The 15,431-nt window shown below is 34.8% G+C and overlaps 4 protein-coding genes across 5 annotated transcripts in view; 2 read left to right on the top strand and 2 right to left on the bottom strand.

Moving 5' to 3' along the window:
* Positions 1-853: 853 nt before the first annotated feature.
* On the bottom strand, positions 854-2,449 carry LOC143911458 (mitochondrial tRNA-specific 2-thiouridylase 1). The gene is made up of 5 exons (XM_077430328.1): positions 2,272-2,449; positions 1,853-2,202; positions 1,521-1,747; positions 1,277-1,444; positions 854-1,198 (listed from the first exon to the last, which is right to left on the bottom strand). Exons 1-5 carry the CDS (start codon positions 2,349-2,351, stop codon positions 878-880), a joined length of 1,146 nt encoding a protein of 381 aa, XP_077286454.1. The 5' UTR covers positions 2,352-2,449; the 3' UTR covers positions 854-877.
* Positions 2,450-3,015: 566 nt separating this feature from the next.
* Positions 3,016-5,033, top strand: Taf8 (TBP-associated factor 8). Its single transcript, XM_077430975.1, has 7 exons — positions 3,016-3,218; positions 3,842-3,940; positions 4,025-4,212; positions 4,286-4,436; positions 4,530-4,667; positions 4,761-4,856; positions 4,942-5,033. The coding sequence occupies exons 1-7, from the start codon at positions 3,053-3,055 to the stop codon at positions 4,947-4,949; spliced, it is 846 nt and encodes a 281-aa protein (XP_077287101.1). The 5' UTR covers positions 3,016-3,052; the 3' UTR covers positions 4,950-5,033.
* A 1,306-nt stretch (positions 5,034-6,339) lies between these two features.
* Ykt6 (YKT6 v-SNARE homolog) lies at positions 6,340-9,201 on the top strand. Of its 2 annotated transcripts, none has more exons than XM_077430742.1 (2): positions 6,340-6,563; positions 6,995-9,201. In XM_077430742.1, exon 2 carries the CDS (start codon positions 7,070-7,072, stop codon positions 7,667-7,669), a length of 600 nt encoding a protein of 199 aa, XP_077286868.1. In that variant the 5' UTR covers positions 6,340-6,563; positions 6,995-7,069; the 3' UTR covers positions 7,670-9,201. The 2 variants fall into 2 exon arrangements, with proteins under 2 accessions (XP_077286868.1, XP_077286870.1); XM_077430744.1 differs by having other exon boundaries at positions 6,365-6,563; positions 6,846-9,201.
* cyr (cypher) overlaps positions 8,696-15,431 on the bottom strand; it is a 38,319-nt gene continuing 31,583 nt past the window's right edge. The window contains exons 3-7 of the mRNA XM_077430741.1: positions 10,917-11,165; positions 10,548-10,854; positions 10,292-10,461; positions 9,695-10,213; positions 8,696-9,621 (exon numbers count right to left, since the gene is read on the bottom strand). Coding sequence (XP_077286867.1) covers positions 9,260-9,621; positions 9,695-10,213; positions 10,292-10,461; positions 10,548-10,854; positions 10,917-11,145 — 1,587 coding nt within the window. The 5' untranslated portion in view covers positions 11,146-11,165 and the 3' untranslated portion in view covers positions 8,696-9,259. The remainder of the gene's footprint in view (positions 9,622-9,694; positions 10,214-10,291; positions 10,462-10,547; positions 10,855-10,916; positions 11,166-15,431) is intronic.

Raw genomic sequence — 15,431 nt, 5'->3', positions numbered from 1 at the left:
TTGTAGCTGCGGTTATTCTGGTAGCGATTCACATTTGGGATGTAATCATCGAACCACATTATGCTATAAATAGGAAAAAAAGCATAAATTTGCATCAAAATTTATCGATTGATACATATATTTTAAGGAAAACGTTTAGGATTGTAAAAATAATAGTTTTTTAACCTTTTACAATTAATTAAAAATTAATATCACTGAATTGAAAATTCAATTGGGTCGTTCGTTCAATCAAAAACATTATCAACGGTCATTTTAACAACAATATTTTTAATTTTTTACTATGTGATGGATGAATATACTAATGTTGCGTAGAGGTGGGTTGCGGATCCAAATGAAAGGCCAAAGTCGCTTCACAGCATTTATTGAATGATTCAGGAGATCCACGCGCAGCCAGCACTCGTTCCAGAATGCTCCCCGTACCAAGTGTACCTCCTTTTAAAGGTCATGTTGCTCACTACAGCTTCCCCGATTCGTTTATTGATCCATTGTTTAGGCACGTACAGTTATACAGTCTCACGCTCTCAAGCACATACAGTTTCACGCTCTTGTCCGGATTTTGAGAACTAGCGTTACACTATATTAGGAAATCAAGAAATCCCAGCCCTACATTGCCTTTTGTAGAACGGGGGTGTTTTACAATAATCAATTTGAAAAACGGTGACCTAAAGCTAGTTTGGTATTCAAACGCCATTCAGGCGCAGAATTCAGAGTATTTCACGTTTCAATGTTGACAAGTTCCAAAACGTATGCACATTTTATGTACATAAATATTTTTTTGGAAGGTGGTTGAATATTATATCACAACTTCAAAAAAATCTGGTATGTATGTATAATAAAAATAAAACTAAATTGTTGTATATTAATTATGAATTTTATTTCATTTAAAAGACAGTTTATCGGTAAAATATAAACTCGGTCCAACATGCATAATACGGCCACTTCCAAAACATTCGACATCATCGAAAAACACACCAAATTGCCCCAAAGTCAGCGCTCTCGCGCGTTCAATTAATTTTACAATCAGTCCTGTTTGAGTTTTCATAATTTGGCAAGGTATTAGAGGCTTTGTATGTTGATATCTAAAATAGCATTCGAATACATTGTTATTTTTAAGACAATTTGGTTCTTCATACACCCAATGTGGTTTATCGGTTGTGAAAATATCACAAAACAATGATGGATGATCGCTTTCGGAAACCTAAAATTCATAGAAAAATATTCAAGTTGTGAAATTATGACGTTTAAAAAATATTTACAAAAATAATATAAAACTGACAACATATATGTTATTATTATTTGTTTCTTTTCTCAAAACAAAATATGGTCGCGATTTTCCAGATAAACCACATTTTTGTCCAATAGTGAAATTGTGAAAACCATTATGAATACCAACTACTTCTCCAGTTTCAAGATCAATAAAGTTTCCAGGATTTGATTCCATATACTGTAATCAAATTAATAGTATATAACAATTTTAAAGACAATTAAGACAAAACATAAGATTTAGACCTTACACTTACCTCTTTTATGAAACGTTTAAAGTTTCTTTTACCTACAAAACATATGCCAACACTATCTCGCTTATTACTAACATTAAAAAGTTCCCTGTCCTTAGCGATCTGTCTAACTGTATTTTTTTTAAGCATAGCAATAGGAAACATCGTTCGGCACAGGGGTTCTTGTTCAACCTGAGAAAGGAAGAATGTTTGATCTTTATATTTATCTACAGGTCGAAGCAATCTTACACCTGAAATTAAACACTTTGAAAACGTGACGTTCTAAGTGAAAAAAAAAAAAATAGGATTCTTATTCACAAGAAAAAGAAAGAAAATTTATATTTACTGGTACTTACTTTTGCCTGCTTCATATTTTTCTAAAAATGGACCGAAAGATGTATTGGCGTAATGTCCCGTGGCTATTGCATCAACATTCAACTCGCTTAAACAATAGTTATAAAACGCTTTAAACTTGATATTTCTATTACAAAGTATATCTGGATTAGTTGTTATTCCAGATTGTTTATCTTTGAGAAAATTCGTAAACACTTCATTCCAATATTGTTTCACGAAATTAACTTCTATCAAAGGTATTTTCAATTTATTGCAGACTCTTTTGGCATCTTCGTAGTCTTTTTCTACAGTGCATACCCCAGTTTCATCAACTACATCCCAGTTTTTCATGAAGACTCCTTGTACGTCAAAGCTTGTAAAGCGATATGTGCTAAATCAAATCAATTTCGTTGTGAAAAAAGGAGCAGATACGAAATTATACAAACCTTTGTCTTTGAGGAGTGCTGCAGCCACTGCACTGTCAACACCACCAGAAATACCGCAAGCCACACGACGGATCATTTTGAATCTTGCACTTCCTTCAAATTTCTATATCCATGCATCAACTGTCAGTGTCAACATTGAAATATGACATAACCTCAATCAGTGCTGCCACACATACACGTTTGAAAACCTCTTAATTTCAATTTAAAATTATTTTTATTTATATGATACCTCTGTGGAAGTTGATGTAATTATATAAGTTTAATAAAATGCAATGTTTGGCATTACATAATATTATGTTATGGTTACTAATTATAGTTTTGTATTATATGTATATTGGTAATTGGATTATTACGCACATTGTGATAGCCCAAAAGAAAATTTTTGCCATGAAAATCGCAAATACGGAATATTTGGCACTCGAGTTCTTGTTAGTATGAAGGACTTTTCGGCTGCCAGATGTTCCGTTATAGAGGTTTTAGTAACTTTTGGGCGAGCGCTTTGTGAGCAATAATCACCGAACCGTTATATTATAGTTATTAATTTTAGTTGTTACTTTTGTTATTTGTTGCATATTTACTAGAAATTTGCTCCTAAATAAATAAATAAAAATACTGAAGCCGAAGTGGATTTAATTCATTGGAATAAGTTAAAATGAGAAAAATCCCAAATTGTAATATTATTTGACATCTTTCACTTATGGTTGTGATATGTGGCATTTGGTCGAAATTAATTTGACAGTTAGTTGTTTAATAGCATCGTTTGAGGTTGGAGTTGATATGGAGAAGGAACGGAACGATGGTGGATCCTCAAACTCGGGAGCTGGCGTCGGTGATGGCAGACGACGATTATTAACGGCTGCAGTATCAGCTCTCTTGCTGGAGATAGGCTTCGATGCTGTCGAACCAAATGTCCTAGAAATATTCACTGAAATGTTTCAATGCTGTGAGTTTTGTAGTGTTTATCAGGCAGAGGTTCATATTGGGGTCAGTGGCTATCCAATGTGTGAGTGTGTGTATATTTGACGTTTGAGCTTCCGTTTCGCTTGCATCCACTATTCTCAACATTTTGCGTATGCAAATTCACTATCATTTGGATCCACAAAGTTCTCTTGGTGAACCACAAACGAGTGAAAAACAAACAAAAACTGGCATTGCGGCTATTTTATATCTTACTTCAAATACACACTCACACACTGATCAGCCACTGACCCCATAATGGACCTTTGCGCAACTTTTCATAATTAGGAGCTATGGTGTTATTATTTTCCAATTTACAAGACGCTAGGATCTCATTTATTCCGTGTCTCTATAACATGTCTTAATACATATAAACATCCCAGTTTTAATAACATTCAGAATTCATTTCAATAACATAAAAATGTGTATTGAAGTTTCCAAATTTATCAGAAAAAAATTATTTTAATTCGGAATTGCATTTTAAAAGCAAGTAAGTAAAAGTACAAAAAATTATGAGTTCAAATTATGAGTTTTGGCGGCAAAATTTTGAGATGCGCCCAATACTACCAAAATTAATGTAATAACACACTTAAATAAATGAAATTTCAGTCATTTCAGAAGTTGGCAACTCATCCAGGAGCTATTGCGAATTAGCTGGAAGAACAGAGCCTGTACTTGGAGATGTTGTTATTGCATTGATTAATATGGGTAATTTTTAATAGTGACTAAAATAAATGAAAAAAAATTGAAGACGGACATTTTTTAATATTTAAATTTTATTTTTATCAATAGGAGTCACTTTAGAGGGATTAGAGAAATTTGCAGCACGCCCAAATAGACATGTATTAGCCGCACCACCTCCCACACAAGCTCCTCGTACACCGGCTATGCTTTCTGCTGGTCAACGAGCGAGACCACCATATCATATACCTGCTCATTTCCCGCCTCTTCCCGATCCTCATGCGTACGTTCGAACACCCGTGAGTAAATGTTCTTAGTTTTCATAAGAGATATGAAATTTAAGGCTAATATTTTACTCGTTTACATTTTTAGACTCACAAACAACCTGTAACAGAATACGAAGCTATTAGAGAAAAAGCTGCAACTCAAAAACGTGATGTAGAGCGTGCCCTTACTAGATTTTTAGCAAAGACGGGAGACACACATACTTTATTCAATACGGATGATAATCAAATGTTTCCTTGTGAGTTTTTTTCTTTTTGTATTGACTGTGTGTAATGTTCCAAATATATAGAAATGAAAATTTTATGTACATATGTGTAACATGACGTTTCAGTGATAGCGTGTAAGCCAACGTTTCCTGCGTATTTACCTTGTCTTTTACCTACCGATCAAGTTTTTGATTTTGAAGAATTAGAATATCATTTCCAAGTGGCAAATAGAACTGAAGACATTCCAACATCAACTAAGAAAGGTTTGTTCATATGTATATGACTGTATAAAATATTTTTCATTTTATGTTCGTGTCCAAAAGTCAGTTGATATCATTTCACTTGAATTATTTTAGAAGCCTCAGATGGAGAAGCAGAAGTTGGAGATGGAGAAAATAATGATAGTAGAATTAAATGTAAAAGCGAAAATTCAATGTTCGGTTTCTCCGAAGGTGAGTTATAATTAAAATATTGGGATTTTAAAATAATGATATTTTTTAATTGCAAACATACCAATATAATTTAATTCCTTTTCAGGTGACTGATTTTTTTCGTGTAAAAATTTGATTTAATTAAATATTGTATATTTTTATAAGAAAAAATTTATTAAATAAATTATTTTACAGTTCCTTTTTTTTTATTAATACTTTTATTTATCGCCAATTCTATCAAATTTCGATCACAGTCTGAATCCTTATTTTTTTGAATAATTGATTTACTTACATTGTTTCAATGTACATACAACTAGTTAACACCAAATCCAAACGTGTAATTTTGTGGTTTTGACATTCCAAATTAATATAATGACGTTGGTAGCAGCAAATTTTTTAGGTTTTGGCTTTTAGTAAAATCTTAATTCTAGATGTTTTTTATAAAAAAATTGATTTTATTGATGTGGATGTAAAAATTCATTGCGTACAGCCGTGGACAAATGTATAAGGCCACTCGTAAAAAATGCTTTTGACCGAAAATACTTAAAATAGTATTTAAAACTAACACTATCTGCATCGGATCTTAAGCGGGTTATACACTCGCGCGCGAACAACAGCGCGAACTCGCGCCGCGAATCAACGAGTGTGGTGACATCTTTTTCGCGCAGAGTTCCCGACAAAAAACGGGGAACGCCGCGAAGCGTGAACGTGAACGCACGAAATGCACACACTCACATTTCGACTCACACGCACGGTGTTCGCGGCCGTTTACGGCGCGAGTGTAGAGCCCGCTTCACTAGGAATCCCTCTATTTTTATTTAACCCTACTATCTCTACCTTGGGTTGCTTATTATTAAAAAAAAATACGAAGTTATCCTTTTTACGTAAATCAGTGTTTCGAGAGAAGTTGTTTTTGTCATTTCCGGTTCTGTTTTTCGAACAGGGCTTAGATTATTTTAATACATTTTCAAGGGTCAAGATAGATAAAAATTTCCAAACTTAAATTATCGTGATTTGCGGTCCAAATGACATTAAAAACATACAGTGAGATTTGGTTATATAAAAACAGATGAAGTGACTTGTGTCGAGATCTCATTTTAACGATCATATCTTTAAAAATCCAAAAAATGGACCTTCTAAGTTGGCTGGAGTAGTGAAAAGGAGATGAAATTTAAAATTTTCTTCGCGAACCGTAAGAAATCATCTAGATAACCAATAAAAACTGGATGACGGGGTCGCAGGGTCAGAAAGAAGCCCCTGCTCTCTGAGTTCAACAAAAAAAAAAAATTGTCAGACGAAAAAGCGAAAGCAACCTAATATGAGGCTTGTAAAAAAATTGGAAAAAATCACTAATTTCATTATTGTTATTATACTTACTGATTTTATGCAATGAATTAAAAATATGTAATTTTTAGTATTTAATTTTTTATACTATAAAGATCTGCAATTGAACTAATTTTTGAAGAGATGTTTCGTAGTTCGTATTATCGGGGTAAGTTTGACAGTGAGTAGTGAGAAGTGTGTTGGTAAGCGTGCGCATGCGCAGTCAAAGCTGACAAGTAGTCTAGTAGTGGTTGTAGGTGTAGGTGTAGCTGTGGCTGTGGCTGTGGCTGTAGCTTTCCGGCTGATCGGCTGTCGTGGGTGGCTTCGGTCCAGATAATTTCTTCCACGTCTTCGTTTCGTCGACAGCACGCCGAAATATTTACAGGCCGATGAGCTGATCAACAGGTACATCTCCCTCCACATCCTCACTCTACTTCATCACCCCACCAACCTTCCATATTGTTGACTCATATGTCCACTCCCTTTCTCCATAACCCGACTCTACGAGACTAATGTGACCCAATGTTACTATGACTACAACCATAATGATATATCCGAATAATTTTCAAATTTAAAATCGATATTGTTATACAATATTTGTCTTAATGTTTCACTTCTCTATAAAATTTTTTTCATATTTTTCTATAATTTTCACTCTACTTATGTATTTCTTTTTACCTGTTTCAGTTAACTTGGTATGTACTAGGAAGAAAAATACTCGTATTATTATCAGTCAAGATGCTCCGATCAATAGGAATTTACAGTTTACTTACTATAATGTAATGAGGGCATAATAAGAAGAATATATCTGAATAAATTTATTTAAAAAATTTCAGATTCTAATGGAAATCATCATTTGAGTTGAAGACTTGAATTCGACATTCCAAATTTAGTCCCCATCGTAGTGCAAGATGGTGAAACTATACGCTTTAGTTGTCATGCACAAAAATGTTAACACTGCGACGTGTCTTAAAGCGTCGTACGATTTGCAAAGTTTTAGCTTTTTCCAGCGTGGATCCGTTCAAGAGTTCATGTCTTTCATCAGCAAAACTATAGTGGAAAGGACGCCGACGGCTTCCAGGCAATCTGTCAAAGAAGGCGAATATATGTGCCAAGTATACGTCCGTGTGGATAATTTAGCCGGCGTTTTGATAACTGATCACGAGTATCCGAGTCGCGTGTCTCACACGCTGATCACGAAAGTATTAGACGAATTCTCAGCGAGTATTCCTGCAAACTTGTGGCCTACGTCTAACGAAACGACGATCGATTTTCCCCATTTACCGGGCTATCTTACAAAATATCAAAATCCCAGAGAAGCCGATGCGTTGACCAAAATGCAGGAAGATCTCGACGAGACCAAAATAATACTGCACGATACTATTAAGGCGGTGTTGGATCGAGGTGAAAAGTTGGACGATCTTGTAGCCAAATCGGATAGTTTATCCATGAATAGTAAAGCTTTTTATAAAACTGCTCGCAAAACAAACAGTTGCTGTAATTTTGGGTGAATGTGTTCGTTCTGTGGTTTTGCATGAAGCATGTGTTTTTTTATTTTTTTAGATTATGTTGAAAATGTTTACTCTTATTAAATATTTATTATTAAAGAACATCAAAAAACATTGAGTATTTGACGTGTATGTTCATTGTTTGATTTAATTTTTGGCAATTGCATTATAATTTTAGCATTTATTTTTAACGAAATCATTAGCTTTTTATGTTTATATATTGAACATATTATTAGTACAATTTATTGAATTTTTTATATATACAATGTGAATATGAAATTGATTTGGAAATATGTATTCTAATGTTAAATGTTCAACAGTATGAATGTTCATACATTGTGCATGTATATTATTCGACATTTAAATGTGTTGAAGTTTATTTCCACTGCATGGAAAATGTATTTATCTATCCAAATTATTAGGTTAAATTATTGCAATTATTTAATAACATGTGTTACTTAATATTTTCGCTCTCAACGATATATTTTTAATTTTTATCTTACCAGTTACAATTGAATTATAAAATTCTTGTTATCTAAATATAATATAAAGATCGGTAAAGACTGTTTGTTATATGTATTTAATATGTGAATCTACATATATAATCATTAAATGCATGTATTTTCTTGAACAATTTTATCTCTTTGAACTAAATGTTTAACTATAAATTGTTTGGTGTATAATCAATATTCATTGTGTATACATTCTATAAAATATAAAAAATATATCAGTTTAATCTTCACAATTCAGTACAATGCTAAGTACATACTTGTTTATTTTGTATTCGTAGTTTGTTTTACTACTTCACATAAACAGTATTTGACTTCTAAACATTTGTATATATACAAATTTGACAATTGTACTAACACTCATACTGTCTGAATTTTTCAAGCGAAGTTTAAAAGTAAAACGTTTTACTTGGGATAAAAATATTTTACTGTTAAGATGCGATATTTGTTATAAAAAAATGTAATACGAACGACTTAAATGAAAATACTTTTCTTTTATATGTGGTTTTATTTTATATTTGTATATATATAATGTCAAAAATGCTTGTTTAAAACAACTGTATAAATGGGTATACATTAATCATTGTTGATGTTATAACATGAGCTATGTATAAAATCAATGTAAATTCATTGAACATAAATATAATCCAGTTATGTTGATGAATTATTACTTTTGATTTGTCATAAGTTTGTCGCCCTATTCCCTTTACCAACTACCACCAAATAGACCCTGTATTTAGAAACAATTTATTTTTTTATAGTATTAGGGTAACGTGATTTTACTGAAAAGCGTATTAAACAAATAGCACTCTGTCGAAAAAATACATACTACATACATATATATTGGGCATCAAATTAAATACAATTTATTTTTTATTTAACTTGTGACACTTTATAAAATTAAGATGTGAATTCGATCAAAATTTAACGTTTACTATGATAAAATTTTAGCGTTAAATTTCAAGCAATTCACATATTTTAATGTATCATATTATTAATTTGATACTTTTGATCAAATGCTTTTCTATTACTAAAAATAAATAGGAAAAATTATCTATCAGTCAAAATAATCCTAGTTACTATTTTATAAAACCCTTCCGTATGGCCAATTGCTGCTCGTTGATTGATGTTCGAGATATGGACTGTCCGTGAGTAGCAATTTGCTACCGCTGAAGCCCGAATTTGAACTTCCCGATCCCGAAAAGATGCTTTTACTTCCGGTGTAGAAACTAAGAGGTCCTCCAAATCTATCTGCACCGTATTTCCTCCGCGCTCGTATCAAAGAGATGAATGCCACGACTAGAGCCGAAAGGAAAACCAGACCCAAAACACAAAACGCTAACGCCATTTTACTCGGAGACATGCACACAGTCTTATCTCCTGGAATAGATGTTGACAGCATATTATCTATGTCGTTTCTACTCAGACCGATAGACTGGCGCGAACCTGAAAAGAGGTTTAAATTCATCTCTCATCTATACATATATTATATTTGAAGATTACATTCGACTAGAAATACCTCTGATGGACGCGTCGTTCTCCAGCTCTATATTTGGCGCTAGCACTTCAATGCTATTGTAAACTTGCAGTCTGTCGATTACCAATCCGTCAGATCCTTTATCTAACCTGACCCTTCGCAGTAAGGCGTCTTTGGACTTGGGCATGAGCTCGTTACGATTGCAATCTACAGTCGGACATTCTCCTTTGCACAGTTCTAGTCCACAAGTCAAATGCAATCTCGCCCTATCTGGGAACTTAAAGGCCGAGAATATCGTACTGGCGTGCTTGTACGACATAATGTGCTGGAACGTGTTGCTCTGATTGTTCTTTTGCTCTTGTAACTCTTCGTCGTCCATGCGGTGGTTGTCGAAAGTGGTTCTCTTGGCTTTTTGCTGTGAGCTCGGTGTGTGATGGTACGTCTTCATCTTCGGGAAGATCAACTCATCCACGGGACAGCCCGTTTCGTCCAAAAGCGTCTGGGAGGATTCACCGAGTCCATCGTGAGCTAGACAATCCGTTATTCTCAAACCGACACCAGCTGAAAATGATTTAGTTTAATTTAATCATACGTATTACAACATACAAGATACAACGGAGAGTTTTAATTTATTCATACCGGGCAAAGTCGATTTGATAAGGAGCATAGTTGGTTCTCCAACTTCTACAGTAGTTGCTTCTACGTTTCCGTTTGATGGCAAAATTTCCATCCATGCCCTTGCCTGTTCCATGATTGATGATTGTTGCTCTTCTGACATGTCCTTCCACTCATTACCCATTCTTCCAGATCTGAAAACAATGCATTGTATTCAATTTTTCACATTTTTAAAGAATCAATTGAAATTTTATTATTATATATGATTAATTTTTCTCACCTGTGATTCTTAATCTCACTAGGAACTTTAGTGATTTCCTTGATTTTTTTCTCGATCATTTCTTCAATTAGGTAACTTCTGATTTGCATTGCTTTGGGCTTCAACCAACATTTGATCACTCTCTCCTGATCCGAGGACTGTTGCAAAAACTTATCCATTTGAATGACGATCGTCACTATATAGAATAAACCCTCATCCGTGTACTCTTCTACGTCGTTTTCCGTTGAATTTTCATTCTTCCGAGATCCAACCCTTACTCCACAAGAGTTCGGAGGTAAATGTAAAGTTACAGATGTCTCCATATTTCCTAAAATTATACTATTAAAATCACAACATCGTTGGTTATTTGTTATTTTGGTTTGTACTCACCTTGAGATCTGCACTCCCTAGCGAAGTCTTTGGTGAAGATCACCCCTTTGAAAGGTCTCTCCATCCTCACCCTCACGTCCATCGAGTCTTTGGTGCAGCTAGTGTCGACATCGGTTATTTTGTTTGAGTTCATTCTGGGCTTCCTGGATACATTGCGAGGAAATATGAGTTGACTCTCCGCGCCGATGATGTTGATGATAACAACGAGGAGCAATCCTCTCGGTATCATTTCGTCGTAGACAGCGAATCCTTGAAAAAATAAAAATTCCCCATTAACGACAAGGTCTTACGATCGTATCGAGTCGGAAATCACAACCTCGTTATGATTTAAACAATGCGTATTTAATTTTTGACTATTTCCGTTTTGCAAACACGCCATTTATTTAAAGATTGCTCAACGAACGACCGCGCATACGATAAGCGTTAATGTAACCTATTTTTCACTTATTTTTGTGAATCTTATTAAGGGGCTTGAGAAAAATATTGCTATTAACGTTTTCACCAAATTTAGCCTCATGTAGTTTGTAACATAATCCTTCAAAAGTTCTCCCTAACGTCCTACCAACATCAACTTGATCCATTTTTGCAAAATATATTTTTTACTATCAACTATAAAACTATGTATATATTTTTTCTGATGATAGTGGGTTATACAAATCTAGCAATGATCTTAGCCTGTAGAAATTTAGACACTTGAAAATATGCTATCGTTGAAAAGAGTCCAAGCTTCAGTCCATTTAACAATATCATCATCATTTACAGCCATTCCCCATCCACTGCTGCATGAATGCCTCTCCAACCCCACTTTTATTTTTCTAATTTCATCCAAAATTTCGTCCACCCATCTTCCTTGCAGCCTTCCTTTCATCCTTTCACATTCCAGCACTTCTTTTGTCCACCTTTCATCCATTCTTTTAGCTATGTGATCCACCCATTGCCATTTCAATCTCTTAACTCTCTCCACTTAATCAACTACCCTCGTCAAACTTCTCACCCCAGTATTCCGTTTCCTATCTTTCCTCGTTATGCCGAGCATACAACGTCCTAAACTCTTTGTGTAACATCTTGTCGTTCGATGTCCAAGTTTCATAGTTATATGACATAACTGGCAAAAAATTTAACAATACATAGTATATGTAAACTTAAAGCCCTATTGATGACCGACCTGCGAGAAATAATAATCATTTCTCACATTCGACTTTATACATAATTTCTCAAAGATACTAAATGTATTTGTTTAGTATTACATAGTATAATATTATGGGGGCGAAAGGAATGAAATGACGCTGTGATTTAATGCACGACTATTTAATATGACGGTCGGGAAGGAAGTAAAGTGGTAGCCACCAACATGATCGAATCGGTCCCAACTCACAGGATGGCGACCTAAACTCGACCATCTCGCAATATATTCAAGTAATTGTTCTTCTTACAGAATATATCGATTTCATCTGTTGGGCCAAAATGAATATTCATACATATATGCATTGAACATTCAGTACTATCTATTTTTCCTACAAATATGCCATACCATTTTAAGGAATCGTTTTATGGCACTCCTATTCGTTCCCATCAGTATGGATACATCTAATTTCTGCAATGAGTTATTCTTCTCAAGTCAATACATGGCAGTTAATGCCAATATTCGTCAAGATCGTCAATCAAAAACGCTTACATACATATTTACGTAAATATTATACTCAACTATCGACTATATCGCCAATGACCTCGCTAATTTCCACGTGAACAACCAAGTATCTAGTGGGAAATGAGCGCACGTACAAAGTGAATTTCGCGCAAATCGTCCGTCCAGCAACACAATCGAATGAAAATAAATCGCCGAGCAATTATAAAATCGCCAATGTACGTATATTCCCTTTCGATAAGCAATCATCGTCATCATAATTAGCGTTGTTTGCGTGCTGGTACCGGGAGCCACGTGTGAAAGCGTGTATTCTGTGCCAACTACGTATGAATACGGCGTTCTTCTTGCGTTTCCCAACAATATAGCATTGTTCACCACTTCCAAGTAAAATTTTCCATTTTTTTATCATGCAGAACTCGAGTATGTACGAACTATTTCGATAACACTTTCGTTCGATAAATTAAAGATGAATGCCATATGAAATGTACGCTCGGATATAACGGATCGTGCTGTGCGAAAATCGTTATTGCATTCACCCGTCGTGTACCGTTTCAACGATTTCGAATTATTAAGTGCTCAATGCCCTCACATCCCTGTGTATGTAATTTATGTGATAGTATAATTTATGAATATCCAGGTATCTCAAGCTCATATAAGTCGTCTCAGTATACGAAAATTACCGACTAATTTACATACCTTCATTGCAAACATCACGGCTTGATGAGCAAAACTACTTGCTGTATATGTATTCCAGAAAATATTGCAACTCAACTTTTGACCTCATTACATTTGTAATACATAAGTAAGTATTTTGTATCTCAAAAAGAAACTAATCGGATGGATAAAAACTGACCGACTGGCCATATGATACATCTTACTAAACGAATACAAAGATAAATTTACCCATTGTGAAAATCTACAGATTTTAATTTGGAGCCATCAAATTTGGCACACTATCTAATGATTAAGAGTCTATATTTATTTATTTACAAATGTTTTTGTAAAGGGTCGGAGCCTGAGGTCAAAGACCACTCATATAAAATTTTTCGGAAAAGTTCAATTTATACTTTTTTAGAAATTTCTGTGGACAATCGTCACTTGACAACAATATAACGCCTAAAGCCACTTCTCTGGGTATTTCATTCTAAACTGACCCTTTTTCATTTCAAATCGACACCTTTTTATTGTCAATTTGAAATGAAAAAGGTTTAATTTGAAACGAAAAAGGGTCAATTTGAAATGAACAGTGGTACAAGTAAATACATCACTAAAAATCATCATTTTTGGAGGGGAAATTGGAGGTATGATTAATGTGACCATTTATTTTTGTCCTCAAAACGGGACATCTCCCAATTTTTACGTAATAGTATGTGTATTCAAGAAAAAGCGTATTTTTTCATAGTTTTTATTTGTTAATAAAAATAACAGGAATGTTGATGAAGAAAAGAAAAGGAATGAATAATATAAATAAAAAAAAAATTATGTTGTTTTATATTTTTCTGATGAACAAAGTATTACTGGGTTTGCTTTTTAATAAGAATGAAATTCTTGGCAGGATTTCTCAAAATTGATTTTAATTTTAAGCTTAAGAACTGCGACTTGAAATTGCGTTATTTCGGTCATCCACAACTTGTTCATCTATGAAAAGACTCTTTCTACGAGTGCATTAGTTCCGGGCAGGCATAAAATGTAAAATGTATATATATATATAATAATTCAATAAATATACTCTCTTTTTGAAAACGGGACATTTCGACGTCCCGAAGCTGTGCTTGGGGACAACGGGACAGGCTACCTAAAAATGGGACGGTCCCGTTCAAAACGGGACGTATGGTCACTTTAGGTATGATCCAAAATATTTTTCCAATTTTGGCCATACCCTGACTTCGTACTGCACACTACCGATTGAGCTTAAATAGTGACTGAAAACTCAACACTACTCCTCCAAACTCCGAACTAGGGTAGAGATTTCTAAATATTTACTATACAAACTGCACACCGTGACTGATGGCTATTATATTATGTTATAAATAACGGCTTTACGAGGATTGCGCAAGTTAGATGCGTTACGGAGCAAATTTTCACTTTTATCCGAGAGTGTGGGCATGGTGAGTGCGCAACGCGTGGTTCTCGCGGTCACCGCAGCCTTGGCCGTGTGTCACATTGACCTGGTGGTAAATACATAGATGTGGCTCCAGAGCCGGTCCATCTGACCGAATGCCCGAGGGGCTCAGCCCTGCCCCGCCAAAAGCAACGGTATTAATCGTAACTGCCCCGCGATTACCATTGACTCGACATTGGGTCTCGAAGTGGGTCACGCGGAGCTGGTTTCGCACATTGAGATCCTCGCGACCCAAAACTTACGGATGTTGTCATTTCATCCTCACTTCAATATTATGCAAGTGTGCCGTCGATATGACGGCTTTCGCGTTACGAATGCGATAAAAAACCATTGACCGTTACGCTGTCGAGTGTTTTTCCTTTTGGATTTAATCGTCTCCTCGTGCTCTATGGTGGTTGGTAGGCTTTACAATAATAATAACGGCCATCTGATGGGATGTCTGCTCGTTGCACATTTGTCCGACACGAACTTGCACTGTCTTCATGAGTGAATGCGGTTATTTTTGCCGTTATGGAAATTACGCTGGCCGACGAGCATGTGAGGTAATACATAGTAATGTGCATTACAAAGCGATTCGATGATTATAAAATAGATTGCTCGTTTTGTAGAAGCGTTTCCCATTTATTAGAGGTCAGGTCATGTATGGTACATGGTATACGTTACAGTCCAAGTTACAAGTATATACCAATACTTCGAAATCTTCGTTAAAGAACAGTCAGAAATGGGCGGCACCGTTCTTTTCTAAAGA

This window comes from Arctopsyche grandis, chromosome 5 (assembly GCF_051622035.1).
Source record: "Arctopsyche grandis isolate Sample6627 chromosome 5, ASM5162203v2, whole genome shotgun sequence".
Lineage (NCBI taxonomy): Eukaryota > Metazoa > Arthropoda > Insecta > Trichoptera > Hydropsychidae > Arctopsyche > Arctopsyche grandis.
Note: the sequence above shows the minus strand (reverse complement) of the source record. Positions and strands in the feature narration are given on the sequence as shown.

Bases quoted from the DNA above. Each gene is read 5' to 3' on its own strand.
- LOC143911458 (XM_077430328.1), bottom strand. From the start codon at position 2,351: ATGATCCGTCGTGTGGCTTGCGGTATTTCTGGTGGTGTTGACAGTGCA. The intron at 2,203-2,271 runs GTATAATTTCGT...TCGCTTTACAAG, and splicing joins CTCCTCAAAGACAAAGGTTT to CTTTGACGTACAAGGAGTCT. The intron at 1,748-1,852 runs GTAAGTACCAGT...GTTTAATTTCAG, and splicing joins AAAATATGAAGCAGGCAAAA to GTGTAAGATTGCTTCGACCT.
- Taf8 (XM_077430975.1), top strand. From the start codon at position 3,053: ATGGAGAAGGAACGGAACGATGGTGGATCCTCAAACTCGGGAGCTGGC. The intron at 3,219-3,841 runs GTGAGTTTTGTA...ATGAAATTTCAG, and splicing joins CACTGAAATGTTTCAATGCT to TCATTTCAGAAGTTGGCAAC. The intron at 4,668-4,760 runs GTTTGTTCATAT...GAATTATTTTAG, and splicing joins TCCAACATCAACTAAGAAAG to AAGCCTCAGATGGAGAAGCA.
- Ykt6 (XM_077430742.1), top strand. From the start codon at position 7,070: ATGGTGAAACTATACGCTTTAGTTGTCATGCACAAAAATGTTAACACT.